This window comes from Oryctolagus cuniculus, chromosome 21, assembly GCF_051225735.1.
Source record: "Oryctolagus cuniculus isolate XC-2025 breed Fujian yellow rabbit chromosome 21, ASM5122573v1, whole genome shotgun sequence".
Classification (NCBI taxonomy): Eukaryota; Metazoa; Chordata; class Mammalia; order Lagomorpha; family Leporidae; genus Oryctolagus; species Oryctolagus cuniculus.
Window position 1 is genome coordinate 11,773,884 of NC_142887.1, and position 18,426 is coordinate 11,792,309.

At 56.1% G+C, this 18,426-nt stretch overlaps 2 protein-coding genes across 2 annotated transcripts in view; one reads left to right on the forward strand and one right to left on the reverse strand.

The window, feature by feature from the left end:
• Positions 1 to 325: 325 nt before the first annotated feature.
• P2RX4 (purinergic receptor P2X 4) lies at positions 326 to 17,121 on the reverse strand. The gene is made up of 12 exons (XM_070066176.2): positions 16,902 to 17,121; positions 11,297 to 11,444; positions 8,578 to 8,649; positions 8,419 to 8,491; positions 7,864 to 7,960; positions 4,378 to 4,458; positions 4,149 to 4,290; positions 3,914 to 4,050; positions 1,855 to 1,945; positions 1,700 to 1,765; positions 1,311 to 1,406; positions 326 to 864 (listed from the first exon to the last, which is right to left on the reverse strand). Exons 1-12 carry the CDS (start codon positions 17,033 to 17,035, stop codon positions 838 to 840), a joined length of 1,164 nt encoding a protein of 387 aa, XP_069922277.2. The 5' UTR covers positions 17,036 to 17,121; the 3' UTR covers positions 326 to 837.
• Positions 16,735 to 18,426, forward strand: part of IFT81 (intraflagellar transport 81) — a 198,183-nt gene continuing 196,491 nt past the window's right edge. The window contains exon 1 of the mRNA XM_089323093.1: positions 16,735 to 16,818. The gene's annotated coding sequence lies outside the window, so the exon portion shown is untranslated. The remainder of the gene's footprint in view (positions 16,819 to 18,426) is intronic.

An 18,426-nucleotide genomic window follows, 5' to 3' on the forward strand; every position in this document is an offset into this window, starting at 1 on the left:
CCCCGGGCACTCCAGTGTGGATCGCGGGTGTCCCAACTGGCATTTTATTTATTTGTTTTTTTTTTTTTTTTGACAGACAGTGAGAGAGAGAGAGAGAGAAAGGTCTTCCTTTTTCCGTTGGTTCACCCCCCAAGTGGCCACTACGGCCGGCGCGCTGCGCGGATCCGAAGCCAGGAGCCAGGTGCTTCCTCCTGGTCTCCCATGCAGGTGCAGGGCCCAAGGACCTGGGCCATCCTCCACTGCACTCCCAGGCCACAGCAGAGAGCTGGACTGGAAGAGGAGCAGCCGGGACAGAATCTAGCACATGCTATGAGACAACATGGACTTGGAGTAAGAACATCGTCTGTTTTAATGTTGGTCCTCAAGCAGCTCAACAGAGTGCTTCTGGAAGGAGAGACGCCAACTCCACCGCCGAGGGCCAGCGCCAAGTCCCGGGCGGGGGAGGAGGAGCGGCTCAGGCAGCCTCAGGTCTGGCAGCCACATTCCAGGACCCTTCCCGGCCTCCTCCACAGCTGCAACAGCTGCCCCCGGCGCCCTGGAGGACTGGGCCTGTCCTGAAGGGGGCTGGAGATAGGCCCATCTATGGGGGGAGGGCCAGCCCTGATCCTGGCCCCATGCACAGGCGTGGCAGAGGGGTCCCATCCAGTCACAACAGGAACCCACCGCGCTAGCGAGCAGCCAAACCCTTCACACAAAACAGCGGCTGCTGGGCCACCTGGGCACTGAGGAGGCTGAGTCAGGATCCGGAGCTTTCTTCGGAGCGATACAGCAGCCGTTTCTTTTCCTTCCCGCTGTGCATCAGTGGGAGTTGCGGGGAGTCGAGGTGTGGGGTGGGCGTCACTGGTCTGTCTGGCCATTAAGACCCTGCAAAGAAGGATTTGAAGCCGAGAGTGTGTACACTGAGCGTGTGCCGTGGCTGGGCAGGCCCAAGGCCCAGCTGGGCACGCTGCCTGAGGATGTCTGGACACCTCGACACCACCAAGAGTCCTCGAGTCGCGGCCAGTGCAGTGTGGGACCCAACCCTTCCCGCGGCATGGACCGCGTGTAGCAGGTGCAGGATGCGCACAGGGGTTTTGTCACACTAGCCATCAACAAAACCAACTTGTGATGTGAGAATCAGAACGGCTCGAGTGTAGGCGTCTGCCTGCGGAAGGGGGTGTCGTGAATGCGGCTACAGCTGCCCATGGTGAATACAGGCGTCCACGGGGTTGCAGCGGTGCCAGCCTTCGAACCAAGGCCTCTCCCTCGTGGGACGGGAAGTGCGGAAGGTGCCCGGGCTCCTGCCTGCCGGGAGTGCAGGAGGCGCCTACCTGCTCGTAATCTTCCACGAACTTGTATTTCTTCTCCCGGTAGTAGTATCTTTTCTTCATGCAGTAGAGGACTATGATGTCACACAGCACGGTCGCCTGCATTTAGCACAGGGAAGGGAAGAGCCCGGATGCTGCCAGCCCACGTCCTTCTGTGCGTGCCCCTTCCCGCGAAGCCCGAAGCCTTGCTCTAGAAAGGAATCTTGGGAGGAGAGAGGGGAAGGGAAGCCAAGCAAAGAAGCCCGGAGGATCCAGTGTGGAGACAAGTCCGGGGCGAGGACCAGGTCAGGGGACGAGGGCCAGGTCAGGGGGCGAGGGCCAGGTCAGCAGCCGAGGGTGTCGCCTCCCCGTGCCGGTCCCTGCTGAGGAAGGCCCCAGCCCGTGCCACTCACCACCCCGAAAAGTGCCAAGCCGGAGCCAATGTTGATCATGGTAGGGATGATGTCAAATTTCCCAGCCTGCAAATGACAGGAGGAAAGACAGCGTCTGGACAGGGGTGAGGGGAGCAGGTTGAGGGCAGGTGGAGGCCCCCTCCCTGCGAGGCTACCTTGCCAAACACAATGATGTCGAAGCGGATGCCGTAGGCCTTGATGAGCGTGCGGCGCTCGCGGCCGCTGTCGCTGTAGTACTTGGCGAACCTGAGGGAGAGCAGGCAGGCTCGAGGGAGAGGGCCAGGAGCAGGGCTGGCGCTGGCTGACAACTCGCTCTGCCTCCCGCTCAGACACAGGGAACACCAGGGCCTCTCTCCTGGCTGACGGGCCGCACAGCCTGAGGCCACCGGGACCTCTGTCCAGAGCCGGAGGGGCGCAGGGAGACGTCCCACTCCATCACTGCCAGGCCCTTGGTGCAAGCCGGAACTTCCGCTCTAATGTCCTCCCTGATATGGCTGTGCCACCTGCCTCTTGAGACAACCAGGACCCGAGAACGAGGCCCGGCAGTGGCCGGCGCCCAGACTGCATTGCAGGGGGACTGCACCAGCCCAGGCCATGGCCCCATTGATGGATGAATGGGTTTGTCCACACTGTGGACTATCACTCCCTGGCCATAAAGCGGTGAGGCCCTGGCACAGGGACAGCCAGGCACACAAGGACACACAGTGTAGGATCCCACTGATACGAGTGCTCAGAACAGGTAGACCCATGGAGACAGGAAGCTGGTGGCTGCCAGGGGCTGGGGCCATAGGAGGCTGGCAGCTCAGTGAAGTTCTTCCTAACCCAGCTAGTGGTGGTTGCCTTTTCCTGTGAGCACAGTAACAGTTCGTGACCCAAACTTTCTCAGGTGAATTGTATCTCAGTATAGCCATTAAGAAAACAGAGCCGGCACGTGGCACAGAGGATTAGGCCACTGCCTGTGATGCTGGCATCCCATACGAGAGCTGGTTTGAGTCCCGGCTGCTCCACTTCCGATCCAGCTCCTTGGGAAAGCAGTGGAAGATGGCCCAACTACTTGGGCCCCTGCACCTGTGTGAGAGACCCAGATGAAACTCCTGGCTCTTGGCTTCAGCCTGGTCGTGTGGCCAACTTGGGCATGAACCAGTGGTCGGGGGCTGGGTGTCCTCCCGAGGGGACTGTCAGCTTCTCTCAGCTCCAGGCTTACACAGTGGTTCCCACGAGAACTGTGCGACAGTTTCGATGGAGCCACACAAACCTCCTACTCGGGAGAAAAAATCAAACGGTTCCAAAGGACAGAGGAGAAATTTCTTCCAAGCCTGAGCTGGATTCCATTTGTCACCACTAGAGGGAGACCGTGGCAACACAAAGCGCGGCTGGCTCACGGGCGTGTCCCTTGCAGGCCTGTCTTCAGGAGTGGATGCAGCCTGTGAAAGCGTCCCTGGCTGCAGATTCTGCTCTGACAGGACCCTGAGGCGGGCCTCTGCTCACATTACCCCACTATGCTGGCTTCAGCAGTGTCCCCGCCCCATTCACATCCCCCTGGAACCTGCGACCTGACCTTGCAGATGTGGTTATTTTACACGGGGCCACCCTAGCCTAGGGTGGGCCCTCAGTGCAGTATGACTGGTATTCAAAGGCCATGGCATGACAGGAGAAACTGGGTCGATGCTTCTGTAGGCAGCGGCTGCCAGATGCAGCAGCAAGGAAGGGTCCCCCCTCGGAGCTTCACGGGGATCCTTGGCCCTGCTGCCACCCGGATATCGGACTCGTGGCCTCCGGAATCGAAAGAACACATTCCTGATGTTCTGGCCACCCACTGTGTGGTCATTTGTCACCCAGAAACCCGTTTCACAGTTTCTCACAGCAAGGCCTTTGCTGAGCCAATGTCCTGCATCTGGGCCAGGCTCCGCCTGCAAGAAACCCTCTCCTAGGCCACGGCCCAGGCGGCTGTGGGCTGCAGACCATCCACTCCTTCAACAGTGGGCTCTGGGGGCTGCCCTGCAACTCAACAGGACAGAGCAAGGAGGGCCGTCAGGGGTCAGGGTGCCACGGGGGCACAACCCTGCTCACGGCCCTCCCTCCCACCTCGGAGAAGGGAAAGCCAGCCGCTGTCCTGGGGTGCTGTCCCAGTGCTGGACTTTGTGGGGCATGGACGGTGGTGGAATACTCCAGCCTCCATTGTCTCCCTCCAAATGAACCCAAGCACACGCCCACCTGAAATTGTAGCCAGGAGACACGTTGTGGTCGGCGTCTCGGGTATCCAGGCGGCGGAAGGAGTACCTGGGCAAGCAGAGGGCGGCGGCTCTGTCCAGGTTGCAGTCCCACTTGATCTGGATGCCCATGATGCCTCCCTGGGGGGTGAGCAGCAGACACAGGGCCTGGTCTCAGAGCCCGGTCCGGCCCTGGACGCAGCCATGGCTGTGTCTCCAAGCCCAAAGGCTGTGCTTACCTCAATGGCCATGTCCTGGAAGCTGTGTCCCGCGTCCTCCACTATTTTGCCCAGACGGAATATGGGGCAGAAGGGGTCTGTCCGAGCGTCGTAGGTGCAGGACTTGAGGTAGGTGGTGGTGATGTTGGGGAGGATGTTCCTCCTAAGGTGGGGAGCACACAGAGGACCTCGGGGATGAGCCTGGAGTTTCTCCGAGGCACAGGCGAACCCACACCTGGCCACCACTTACTTGCTGAAATTAAATTTGGGATACCAGATGTTGTTCTTAACCAAGAGGGTGAAGTTTTCCGCAGCCTTTAAAAAAGCAGGCCTGAAAAAACATATTGTTAGTGAAGATCCAAGTAGATACGCACTCATACGCCTGCGTAATATTTCTAAAGAACACACTACACATAAACCTTACAAAATGACCTTACAATGTCATTTTGTCAGAAGACAGTGGAACTTCACTGGCATTTCCTCCTCTCTCCGCATAAACGCTAGGTCTAGCCTTCTGGGTTCTTCCAGGGAAGGGCAGGGCCTCGCCCCAAAGGAACCTGGGGAATGGGCCACGGGGCGGGGCCTCCAGGCCTGACTGGAAGTCCCTGAGTGGCAGCAGCCGGGGGAAAGTGCCTGACACCCCAGGTGTTCTCAGGGGAATGAGTTCTTGACAAGACCCGGTTCCACAAGGCACAGCAAAGGTCAACTCACCTGCACACTCGGCCCTGACCCCGTGGGCCCAGCACACGACAGGCACCCCCGGCCTGTGCACCTGCCACGTCGGCTCCCGCTGGCCATGCAAGTCTGCCTCCCAAGGGAATCCTGCTTCTCTGGTGCAGTTCCGTGGGAGAATCTGCACTGTGGGGCTGGCCCTTCGGACACAGCTCATGGCGCTGATGTTTTAAAGAACATCGAGATTCTTCCCTCCACTGGGGCAGGAGCAAGGCTGCACGGTGAGGGGAGCCTTCCCCCTCCTTGTCAGAGCCCCCTTCTCCCCCCACCTCGCCCCACAGGGCTGGTTACACAGAGGTTTTCCACCGTCTGTCATTTTTGTCACTTCCTGCACCATAACCCGGCCCATCTGTGTATCTCATCTGCTACCCTTTAAAGATCAGCCTGCCTTTAAAAAAAAAAAAAAAAAAGCCCGAGGCGAAAGTCACATAACAGTCATCATTTTGAGGTGAACCAATTCGGTGGCATGTCGTTCGTTCACAATGCTGGGCGTTCTAAAACATTTCCGTCACTCAGAGGAACTGGCTCACCTCGTGCCCGTCTCTGGGGATCAGCCTGTGACAGGCGCATCACAGCATGGATCCAAGAGGCGGCCTCTGTGCCTGGCTGTATAATGTTTTCCAGCTTCACTCACGCTGCAGGCTCCATCAGTGCCTCAGTGCCGGTCACTGAGGCCGAGTGACCGTCCACCTTCTGAACAGCCTGAGTTCCTTATGTGTCATCCGCTGAACGGCATCCTGTCCCCTCCGCCTCTAAGGTCACCTCACTGTTTAACTGACACTCATCCGGACGTGAGACTTTCCGTCACAAACATTAAAAAATACTGTTTGTGGGGCTGGCGCTGTGGCGCAGTGGGTTAACGCCCTGGCCTGATGCGCCGGTATCCCATATGGGTGCGGGTTGGAGACCCGGCTGCTCCACTTCTGATCCAGCTCTCTGCTATGGCCTGGGAAAGCAGTAGAAGATGGCCCAGGTCCTTGGGTCCCTGCACCCACGTGGGGGACCTGGAAGAAGCTCCTGGCTCCTGACACAGCTCCGGCCATTGCAGCCAACTGGGGAGTGAACCATCGGATGGAAGACCTCTCTCTCTGCCTCTCCTCTCTGTGTAACTCTGACTTTCAAATAAATAAATTTTTTTAAAAAATTAAAAATAAAAAATACCGTTCGTCACAAGTCAGAGGCCATCGTTTAAATACATGAATTGTGACCGAAAGTTGTAGTCAGTGCTATTTTATGTCCTAGGGACTCCGTCTGGGGCTCATTCTTTTTGAGAACAGAGATCAGCAAGTGATGGAAAGCTATTAAAGGTGCACCAAACCGGCCGGCGCCGCGGCTCACTAGGCTAATCCTCCACCTGCGGCACGGGCACCCCGGGTTCTCGTCCCGGTCGGGGCGCCAGATTCTGTCCCAGTTGTTCCTCTTCCAGTCCAGCTCTCTGCTGTGGCCCGGGAAGGCAGTGGAGGATGGCCCAAGTGCTTGGGCCCTGCACCCGCATGGGAGACCAGGAGAAGCACCTGGCTCCTGGCTTCGGATTGGTGCCGCAGCGCACCGGCCGTAGTGGCCATTGGGGGGTGAACCAACAGAAGGAAGACCTTTCTCTCTGTCTCTCTCTCTCTCTCTCACTGTTGAACTCTGCCTGTCAAAAAATAAGTAAATAATAAAAAAAGGTGCACCAAACCACGATTTCCTCCTCCGATGAAGAGGGCTGAGCCGGAATGGAAAGAGGAGCCTCTCGCCGTGTGACTCAGCGCTCAGAAACCTCTGACAGTGGATTCGACCTGTGATGGCGCTGTCCAGTGAAAACACGTGAGACCCGGCTGCCGCCGCACTTGACCGGGAGTCTCCTGGTAGCCACAGCTTACTGTGAAATTCACTTAGACAGGAACCACTGTATACCAAGTACTACCCCGAGCGGCCCTTGAACATGTAGCCCACAGAAAGCTCGGTGAAACACGGGACGCTCTTGTTTTCACAATGAGAGTGCTTCACGCTGGCGGCACCCGCCACGCTGGCCGCAGCCCTAGTGCACGGGCTCAAAGACGCTGGATTCCTCTTTTAGAACTTCCTTCCTGAGCCTGAGCGCCCCCTCCCACCCCAGTCTCAGGATCAACCTCGCCTTCTGTCACGAGGTGCCCAGGTGCAAGCAAGAAAGACCGCAGGCTGCAACCAAGTCTCCGGGCACCGCCTCAACGCCCTCTGCTCACAGCACAGCGCCCGCCAAGGAGTTGCTCTTAAAGCAGAGGCCACCCCACGTCCACCAGCGTGTGGCTGATACGTGAGCGGTGATGTGTCTGAAAAGCGGGGTACCAGCCCAGCACGCCCTGGCCCTGGGCTCTACAAACACACAGTGACACACACTCACCTATGTCTGCTCCCTCTTCCTGGTAACAGAACCCCCACTTCCTTCGGAAGCCACACATCTCCCGTCCTGCCACTCTGTGTCGTGTGGGTGGGGCTGACTTCAACCCTAGCGCCAGAGGTGGGCAGGGACCCAGGCCCAAGGTGGAGGACAGAATCCCTGCCCTGGCCACGGCACCAGTTTGAGGGATGTGGCCAACGCCATGCTGATGCACAGAGCTAGAATCTACACACGATTGGGAAAGCAGACTCGCCGTAGGGGATGGGAGCCCGGAGGCCCGACAAGGAAAGCCGGCGTGGGGAGGAGGCAGCGTGAAGAGGTGAGACCCAGCTTGAGCCAGTGGGGTCTTCCTGGCCAGCTGAACAATGACCGGCCCCCACCGAGCGTGCGTGCAGTGTGCAAGTGTGCGCATGTGCCGAAGGCACTGAGAACTTCCTGTCAACTGGCAGAGCCCCCTGCCCCCTCGTCATCGTGACAACACTGGGGCTGGCCTCTTCTCCAATGATCGCTGCTTTGTGGCTGAGAAGCAGTGTCCTAGGGTGGTCTGACTCCACACAGATGCCAAGAACACACAGAAAGCCACAACGCACAGCCGGACTCTCCTCCCAAGGCCAAGAACCAGTGTCTATGGCTCCTTCTTCTCACCTTGGTACCTGTCTGTCATCCTCCACCGGGCACCAGGCTGCCACCTCGCACGTCTTCACCGATGCATTGAATGGCACGCACCTTCCAGTCGTGACTCCTGCGGGGCCAGGGGGGAGCCAGGTCCATGGAGGCCCTCCTGTGTCCGCCTTACCAGTGGAGAGTAGCACCCCACCACCACAGCGCCCCCTGGAGCCAGCCTTGGGCAATTCCAGTGCTGGGACTTAAGTGTCCAGAAATTAGAATTGGAGGAACACAGTCACCTAGGGCTGCCTACACCTCTGCTCTACCAACTCACAGCCAAGGTGACACCAGGCCACAGAAAGGGGTGAGACCCTGGATGGCCTGGACTCTCATGACAGGAGAAAGTGGGAAGTGTCCCACGGCCCCCATCTTGACACAAGGTCGCTCAGGGCCATGGGAAAGCACTAGGGAGTTGGGGGGTTTCTTTATCTGTGAGGTTTCTCTATCAGACACTCCAAGGCACAGATGGTCTCCTCAGGGGCTGCCCTTCCCGGGCTAAGCACCTGCTCTGGGGCCACAGCCACTCGCTCCTACCAGTGCTGTGGGTGTCCGTGGAGCCAGAAGCGCAGGTGGCATCTGAGTGACACACGGTGGCCTTGTCTGGGATCTGGAAAAAGAAGAAGGGGTGACAACAAGGAGCTCCACAGCTCTACCCTCCGCCAGCCAGGTGTGGAGACGGGGTGAGAGGCCTACCTCAGGACAGGTGCCCTGGGTCTGGTTCACGGTGATGATCATGTTGGTCATGATGAAGAGGGAGTTTTCCTCCTGCAGGGTGGGCAAAGAGGAGACAGCAGGATTGTGTTCCCCCCGCCCCCAGAGGCATGAGCAGGGACAGAAAGAAAGTCATTCACTTGATGATTTTTTTAATAGTTTATTTATTTGAAAGATCTCAAGAAAGAGAGACCTTCCATCTACTGGGTCACACCCCAGATGGCTGCAATGGCTGGGGATGGTCCAGGCCAAAGCCAGATCTCCTTCATGGGTGACAGGGAACCAAGCACTTGGGCCATCTCTGCTGCTTTCCCAGGTGCATTAGCAGGGAGCTGGACTGGAAGCAGAGCAGCCAGGAATTGAACCAGCAGTCCAATAAGGGACGCTGGCATCGCAAGCGTGGCTTAACCCACCGTGCCACAACATCAGCCCCTAATAAGACAATTTTAAAACTAATCAGGCTAGTGCTGTGGCGCATAGTGGGTTAAAGCCCTGGCCTGCAGTGCTGGCATCCCATATGGGTGCCAGTTCTAGTCCCGGCTGCTCCACTTCCGACCCAGCTCTCTGCTATGGCCCGAGAAAGCAGTAGAAGATGGCCCAAGTGCTTGGGCCCTTGCACCCGCGTGGGAGACCCAGAAGAAGCTCCTGGCTCCTGGCTTCAGATCGGCACAGCTCTGGCCATTGCGGCCATCTGGGGAGTGAACCAGCGGATGGACGACCTCTCTCTCTACCTCTCTCTGTAACTCTATCTTTCAAATAAAGAAAATAAATCTTTAAAAAAAACTAATCATACAGACTCCTGTTCTCTCAAGAATTTACAACCTAACCAAAAACAAGGACTCAACCAAATGCCTGTACACAAATGTTCGCAGCAGCACTTTTCACAACTGACAGAAGGCGGAGAGCCGAGATGTCTGGGAAAACAGAACGGGGCCTCCCTGCACCGGGATGCGATCCAGCCAGGAACAGGAAGCAAGCCCTGCCTCGCGCTACAGGAGATGAACCTTGAAGCCATCGTGCTAAGGAGAGGCAGACACCAAAGGCCACACTGCGAACGGCTCCATTCAGACGAAATGTCCACAACCGGCAAATGCAGAGACAGAGCAGGGGTGAGAGCAGGGAGTGACTGCCGATGGGCAGGGTCCCAACGGGCCGCAGAAAACATCCCGGGGGCAAATCGAGGCAATGGGTGCTCTGAATGCCACAGGGTGTTTCATTTTAAAAATGCTTCATTTTCTATTACATGAATTTTACATCATTTAAAAAAATCCGGGGCTGGCACTGTGGTGTAGTGGGTAAAGCTGCTGCCTGCAGTCTGGCATCCCATATGGGCGCCAGTTCTAGTCCCAGCTGCTCCACTTCCGATCCAGCTCTGTGCTATGGCCTGGAAAGCAGCAGATGATGATCCAAGTCCTTGGGCCCCTGCACCTGCACGGGAGACCCAGAAGCTCCTGGCTCTGGATTGGCCCAGCTCTGGCTGTTGCGGCCATCTGGGGAGTGAACCAGTGGATGGAAGACCTCTCTGTAACTCTGTCTCCCAAATAAACAAATAAATAAAATCTTAAAAAACAAAACCATAGAAGCCAGAAGCTTCGAGCATTTTGCGCTCCTGTGTAAGCAGAGCTGCCGGGTGTCCTTTTGCACAGAGGGGCAGAAGCAGCACTTGTCCCCTTCCTGGATTCCTGTCGATCGACGGAGTGTGACATTTCTAGAGCGCACCATGGTGAGGCCTTGCATTCAGGAAGCAGTGGTCTCCTGCTGGGGCCGCACACTGCACGTGGTCATTCCAGATGACCTTGACGGGTCACTGGTGCAGTCTGTTCTCGGAGCCGGCATGACCCTTCTCTGGGAAGGTGAGGAGGAAGGACACACTGAAGAAGTTCCTGCTGTCCCTGCAGAGCCCTGAGCCAAGAATGGGCAGCTTATCTGTATTTGGCCACCGTAGGCACCCGAGCACGTCGGCCATCTGGAGGGGCATGGCTGTTACCATGACTACAGCGTCCATGTTGATCTGGAAGCTTTGTGGATTCAGACTGGAGACTGGGGTGCCACAACTTCTCCCCTGACCTTTGTTCCTGATGGAATCCGATGCTGTATGTCTGTTTCCTTCTCCATTTGGGAGGCAGAGAGACATAGGCAGGCAGAGCTGGTATTCGCTGGTTCAAATACTTGCAAGGGCCAAGGCTGAAGTCAGAAGCCAGGAACTTAATCCGGGTCTCCCATGTGGTGGCAGGACCCCCGTTCCTTAAGCTATGACCACTGCATTCCACGATGTACATTAGCAGGAAGCTGGAGTTAGGAGCCAGAGCCAGGGGTTGAATGGAGGCACCTTAACCACTAGGCTCTAATTGCTGTTGACATTTTTGGCTGTCTATCAAGATTTACCTTGTGGGTGTGAGATAATAAAGCAAACAGAAAATAGAGAAAGGTGGTATTTCCACCTGATCTCGTCCCAGGACCTAAGACATTTGCTTGCTCACTTTTCAGGGGATGTCCACAGTGAAAGCTTCCTGGGTTTGAGCCAGCGCCAGTTAGACCTGGCGCCAAAATGCGATCTGGTGACACTGCTTTCTTGGACTACCACGGTCACTGGAGAGGCCCGAACGCAGGCATGCCAATCATTAGTCAGGTGTGCACAGTCGGTGAGGGGAAAGAGAACCAGAGCTTTACCGTGAGACAGGAGTCTCCGTGGGACACGTACCTGAGCTGGAATCACATAATCCGCCACGTCCCAGATCCGGAATCCCAGTTCAGAAGTGTTGGTCACGGCGACGCCCTTGGCCTTGGTAGTAACTGAGCTGACCACAGAGTCTGTTTCCTGGTAGCCCTTTTCCCACAAAAACACCCACCTAGAAAACAAAACAGGTGTCTTCCATTGCCCTTGCGATGCAGGGACTTGGAACTGACGCCAGGGGGCTTCTGGGAGCAAAGGTTGCAAGTTCAATGTTTATTAACTATGTGGCTTTGCACAGATGCTTAACTTCTGGGGCTCCGGTTCTACGAGTGCAAAATGGGGGTGGTAGCCCCTAAACTGTAGGGCAGTTTGTGGGAGGGAAATGAGATAATAGGAAGCACTTAGAATCCCTATCAGTGCAAAGAAAATGTTCAGGAAACGCTGTCTTTATTGCTAGAGAGCTGAGGCTTCCAGTGTATTGTATGACCAACGGCAAACACTACGGGAACAGTGACCACTTGCATATCGTAGGTGCCAGGCACTGATCTGGCGTCTTGATATGTACTAATGCATTTCATCCTGACTGCTGTGAGGGATTATAATTATCTTTATCTTACAGAGGAAACAAGAGTCCGGAGAGAAGTCGTTTGCCCCCGTCACACAAGCTAGTGAGGGGACTGTCAGGAATTCAGCTTCCTTGCACACTAGGCTCAACTGCCTCCAGAAAAGGGATTCCTACCTTTTAAGGACAATTTCCTAGTAGTTTCTTTTCTCCAAGAATTCAGGTCACAGATATGCTTCTCTGTGGGGACATTACCACTGGTCTAAATCTAAGTGTGTTAGCACACAGTGGTGAGGCTACCAGAACACCTCCTGGAGCCAGCAGGTCCAGATTCAGGACCTAGCTGCACCACTTGTGGGTCATCATGTGGGCCAAGTGGTTTAACCTGTGTGCACCTGTGTTGTCCTCATCTGTAACACGGAGACCACAGACATACATAGGGGGTGGGTGTTTGGCCTCGTGGTTAAGACCCACATCCGAGTACTTGAGTTCAATTTTCGGCTTCAGCTACTGACTCCAGTTCCCTGGGAGGCAGGAGAGGATGGCTCAAGTTATTGAGTTTGGGCTGGCGCCATGGCTCACATGGTTAATCCTCCGCCTGCGGCGCCAGCACCCCGGGTTCTAGTCCTGGTTGGGGTAGTCCCGGTTGCTCCTCTTCCAGTCCAGCTCTCTGCTGTGGCCTGGGAAAGCAGTGGAGGATGGCCCAAGTGCTTGGGCCCTGCACCTGCTTGGGAGACCAGTAAGAAGCACCTTGCTCCTAGCTTCGGATCGGTGCAGTGCCGGCTGTAGCGGCCATCTGGGAGGTGAACCAATGGAAGGAAGGTCTTTCTTTCTGTCTCTGTCTATAAATAAAATAAATAGTTAAAAATAAAAAAAAGTTATTGAGTTCCTGCCACTCATAATGGGAGACCTGGATGGAGTTCTGGCATCAGCTCAACTGCTGTGAGCATGTGGGACATGAACCAGCAGATGGGAGCCTGTGTACCTTTTTTTTATTATTAATATTATTTCAAAGAATTAGAGAGGTAGAGCCAGAGAGAGAGGTCTTCCATCCGCTAGTTCACTCCCCAGATGGCCGCAATGGCTGGAGCTGAGCTGATCTGAAGCCAGGAGCCAGGAGCTTCCTCCGGGTCTCCCACATGGGGGCAGGGGCCCAAGGACTTGGGCCATCCTCCACTACAGAGAGCCGGATCAGAAGAGGAGCAGCCAGGACTAGAACCGGCGCCCACGTGGGATGCCGGCACCCCAGGCCAGGGTGTTAACCCGCTGCGCCGCAGCGCCGGCCCAAGCCTATGTACCTGAAATAAATAAGGATCACTGCAAGGGTAAATGGGTCAGTGTACAAAAAGTTAATGGGAAATTAAAAGTATGTTCATCTTTTTGGTGCCAAAAAATTGAAATCCATGCATAGGAGGATGTCAGATGCTTAGAACAATGTTCGAGAATCACTACCGCAAGAGGAAACTGACACCATGAATCCCAACTCCTCCCCATCAGCGCTGTTAAATATCCACCTGAAGCCATAATCCAGAAAGTGTGGGTTCTCCTTCCCTTCCCGGTAAGTCCTGGGGCCTAGACGTGAGAGAGTCCCTGGTGTTGGTTACTTATTGATGCGTCTATCTGATCTGAGCAGTGTCCAAACTCAAGGCCCACCCTAGAGAAGACAGGTCCTCTTATGGGAACTCAGCTGCAGTAAAAGCGTCCATCCAATTCCAGTCTGACCCACACAGCTCAGGGCAGGAAGCCACTATTTACCAGCAAGGACGGCGAGTTGCCAAACCAGAGACACCGTCATTACCATGTGATCCACTATCATGTGACTGATAAAAGCAAACAGCTAGGAATTTAGAGTTCAGGCTTTTCTCTCTCTCTCTTTCTTTCTCTTTCTTTTTCTCTTTATTTCTTTCTTTCTCTCTCTCTCTCTCTTTTTTTTTTTAGAGAGAGAGAGACTGGTAGACAGAGAAAACTCCACCCACAAGTTCACTCCCCAAATGCCTGCAACAGCTGGGGCTGGGTCAGCCAAACTAGGAGCTCAGACGGCAATCCAGCTCTCCCATGTGGGTAGCAGCCATCACCTGCTGCCTCCCAGGTGTCCACTAACAGGAGACCAGAAATACGAGTGGAGCAGGCAGTGGAACTCAGGTACTCCTGAGGGGTACAGGTACCCAAGGCTACACCTTAACGCTGTACCAAATGCCTACCCCAGTAGAAATTATTTATTTATTTATTTATTTATTATTTATTTATTTGACAGGTAGAGTTATAGACAGAGAGAGACAGAAAGGTTTTCCTTCTATTGGTTCACTTCCCAAATGGCCACTGTGGATTAACCAAGTGAGCCATGGTGCCGGCCCCAAGAATGATACATTTTATGTAACTCAACATATCCAAAATATTCTAGCATGTTATCAATTTTAAAAAGCATTAAAGTGATTTTTTTGGACTTTTTTAAAAAGTTTTTTTTTTTTTTTGACAGGCAGAGTGGACAGTGAGAGAGAGACAGAGAGAGAAAGGTCTTCCTTTGCCGTTGGTTCACCCTCCAATGGCCGCCGCTGCAGCCGGCGCACCGCGCTGATCCGATGGCAGGAGCCAGGATCCAGGTGCTTTTCCTGGTCTCCCATGCGGGTGCAGGGCCCAAGCACCTGGGCCATCCTCCACTGCACTCCCTGGCCATAGCAGAGAGCTGGCCTGGAAGAGGAGCAACCGGGACAGAATCCGGCGCCCCAACCGGGACTAGAACCCGGTGTGCCGGTGCCGCAAGGTGGAGGATTAGCCTATTGAGCCACGGCGCCGGCTCAAAAGTTTTTTATTTGTTTATTTGAGAGGTAGAGTGACAGAGGGAGACAGAAAGAAAGGTCTTCCATCTGCTGGTTCACTCCCCAAATGACAGCAATGGCTGGAACTGGGCCCATCTGAAGCCAGGAGCTTCTTCTGGTCTCCCACGTGGGTGCAAGAACCCAAGCACTTGGGCCACCTTCTACTGCTTTTCCAGGCCTTAGCAGAGAGCTGGATGGGAAAAGGAGCAGCTGAGACTTGAACTGGTGCCTGTAGGGGATGCCAGCACTGCAGGCAGGCAGAGGCTTAGCTCACTACCCACAGCGCCGGCCCCTGGACTTTTTTTTTTTTTTTTTTTTGACAGGCAGAGTGGACAGTGAGAGAGTGAGAGAGAGAGAGAGAGAGAGAGAGAGAAAGGTCTTCCTTTACCGTTGGTTCACCCTCCAATGGCCGCCGCGCTGCGGCCGGCGCACCTCGCTCTCCAAAGCCAAGAGCCAAGTGCTTCTCCTGGTCTCCCATGCGGGTGCAGGGCCTAAGCACTTGGGCCACCCTCCACTGCACTCCCAGGCCAGAGCAGAGAGCTGGACTGGAAGAGGAGCAACCGGGACAGAATCTGGCGCCCCGACTGGGACTAGAACCTGGTATGCCGGCGCCGCTAGGCGGAGGATTAGCCTAGTGAGCCGCGGCGCCAGCCTGGACTGTTTGAAATGCATGTGAATGTGGCATGTCCGCCTCTCAGTTTGAAACGGAACATTTCAAGTGTTCAACGGTCACATGTGACGGCCGCTACCCCAAGGTTCGTTCCCGCAGTCCAGCACTTTGCAGGTGCCCCCAGGTAAGTGTGGACTGATTCTCCCCAGCAAGGACAACAGCAACAAGCCACAGCAGCGGTCCTGACCCGAGTGCCGCTGGTTTAGCTGAGCGGGTCTCAGAAGGGACGCTGTGTAGGAACGATCTGCTCTCTGAGGTCAAGCCCGGTGTGGGCCAGGTGGTTCTGGGGTTGCAGCCACGCCTGGAAAGCCGCTGGGCGGACAGGTGCTGAAGCGAAGCTGCAGATTAGTGAATTCCCCGGGGCGGTGTGAGTAGACTCTACACCCCACCCCAAGGGGGGGGACCTGCTGCTTGTAAGCAGGGGGAGTCTCTCAGCTTCAGGTGAGTTTGGGAAAAGGCATTCGATGTTGCTGAACATCAGAACCACCTGGGGAACAGGTCCACACTCGTGGCAACTGAATCAGCCGCTTTGGAAGGCCGGCCTGCACTTAGCATTTTCTGACGATTCCTAACCGGTTCCAGGAACACTGCCCGAGGCCTTGTAAGAAAAGGTAACAGGACCCAGACACACCTATCAGCCCAGAGCTGTAGAGCGTGTGCCCCCTCCCCGCAGGTGAACCTTGAAAGAGAGCCCAGCTGGCAGAGTAACTTCCCCTTCTCTCTAGGGTTGTAGTAACTGTTAACGGGTGCATTCAATGAAAATGAAACGTTTAGTGAGGCCTGGGTGCGGCAGGGCATATATAAGCACCAGAGGGCAGGCGGGGTGGGGGAGGGGGGGCGGCCAGATGAAGGCAGGTGGTCCAGCAAATTCCGCACACCCCATCCGCAGTCCCACTAAACAAAGGAAGTGAACTTGAAATGCTTTCGGGAAGTCTGACCTCTCTGTTATCACATGGCGCTCAAAGCAAATGATCAGAAGCCACAGACCCGGGAGGAATCAAGTGGAAATCCCAAGCCATGGGGTCAAACGAAGGGGAAGTGAGGAGCCAAGGCTGAGACACTCAGGGCGAAGCCCCCTCCCCCAGCCTCGGTGCTCCTGCAGCCAGTCACAAGGTGTAGCTGGAAAGGTGAGGATGGAGGTCCCGCCAGATGTTACCCTCAAAACACAGCATTAAAGCAGCTTCCTGTCCCCGGACACAGCCCGTCCAGGAGGCTACAGCCTGGGGGTCGGGTGTCACAGGCCACCCCTAGGTCGCCACTCCTAGGACTCCACCTGGAAGGCGTCAGGGGCTCACCCAGTGACCTGGCCAGGGTGAGCAGGTGCAAGGCCCGGACCCAAAGTGGGGGGCGGATATCGGTCTCGGGTCGCCACCTACTGGGCTCCACCTGCAGGGCGCCCACGGGGCTCACTTGGAGACCCAGGTCAGGGTGCGCAGGTGCAGGAAGCGGACCCGAAGAAGGCGGTATCAGTCTCGGCCTCCTCTCGGCGCCCCAGACCGAGGTGAGCAGGCGCGCGCCCCGGAGCCGTCGGGTCACGCCGAGGCTCTCCCCAGGACCCCCGCGCGGGCCCGCGGCCACGCTCACCCGATGACGTAGGCCAGAATGAGCAGCTGCACGCCGCGGTTCATGAGCCCCACTTTACGGCTGCGAATGAGCACGATGCGCGGCGTGTCGTACTCGAACAGGAAGGCCGCCAGCGCGGCGCAGCGGCCCGCCATGGCCCCGGCCCGCGCCCGCCGCCGCCGCCGCGCCGCCCGGCTCCGCGCTCTGGCCCGCCCGCCCGTCCGGCGGCCGCCTCCGCCCCGCGCGGGGCCCCGCCCCGGCCTCCCGCGGCCCCGCCGTCGCGGGGGAGGGCCGGAAGCGGGCGGCGCGGGCCCTCGGGGCCGCCCCCGCGGGGACGAGCGACCCCCTCAGGGTCAGGGGCAGGGGGCAGATGGGCGGCCCTTCTCGGAGGGAAAACCGGGGTGCCGGCCGACGCGGGACCCCCGGCCCCGTGAGATGCGTCCGGGGGAGGGGTGTGTGTGGCCGCTGGCCCCCGAGGACGCCCGGAGCCACGCCCCGCGGGGACCACCGCCGGCGGCGTCACCCGAACGCAGCGTCCCCCGGGTGCGCGCCGCCCTGGGCACCCGCCTTCGCAGATGGCGTCTTGCACTTCGTTTCATTCATGCGCTGGCACGCTCAGTGCTTTCCGAGGGCCCGGTGCCGTCCAGTGAACGGACCCAGCGAAGCATCCTGCCTTCGGGCGGTGAGAACCCAGCGGGTAATTAGTATAGCATCTTCGTGGTACTGACGAAGTGGCCGTGTTTTCTATTTTCCGTGTTCCCGCAGACTTGTCACAGTGATCATTTTTTTTTTAATCTAGGGACTGCTGTTCCCGTCTGTTTGCGGCTGAGCCTGTGAATCCTACGCGTAATCTTTGATGCAACATTTTAGTTCATTTTCTGGACATGAGATTCCTAAGCTACACCACCTCGTTTTCCCAGAAAATGAGGTGAATAATTAAAAAAAAAATTGGCGGAAAATAGCACCTGCTTCTGGAGATGGAGTTAAGTTAGAGGCAGGAGCACTTCCCAAACGGTCCCCAGAAAAGGTGGTGACAGGGGATGGGGGCTTTTATTCATTCAGTGGCAGAACCCCTGATGCTCGGTATGTGCAGGCGAAAGGGTCGTTTCTGCCAAAGCAGAGCTTGGTGCAATCGCGGCGTCTTACATTCTACATAGACAATGAAAACCGAGTTGCTAAACCGTCGTTGGAAGGAGACTTAAACATGCTTTAAGAGTTAAAACCCATTTTCAGTCTTCATTTACGCTTAAACCATAGTAATGAGTTGATTCTAGCCTTAAACATCCCGAATTTAGGTCGTTGGCTTCATTTTAGAACAAGGTCAGTTAACAGAGATGTGGAACTGCAAATTAAGTTGTTGGCTGGTGACATCATTAGGCCCAACCAGAGAAGCTGATCCTGAAAAATGATTAGAAGAAAGTCACTTCATTATACTCTTGCCTTTAGTTTCTCTCTCCTACGAAAACAGGTTTATTGAGGTATAAGTGGCATATAGCAGATTGCAAATATGTAAAGTACACAGTTTGGTCAGTTTGGCAAATATATG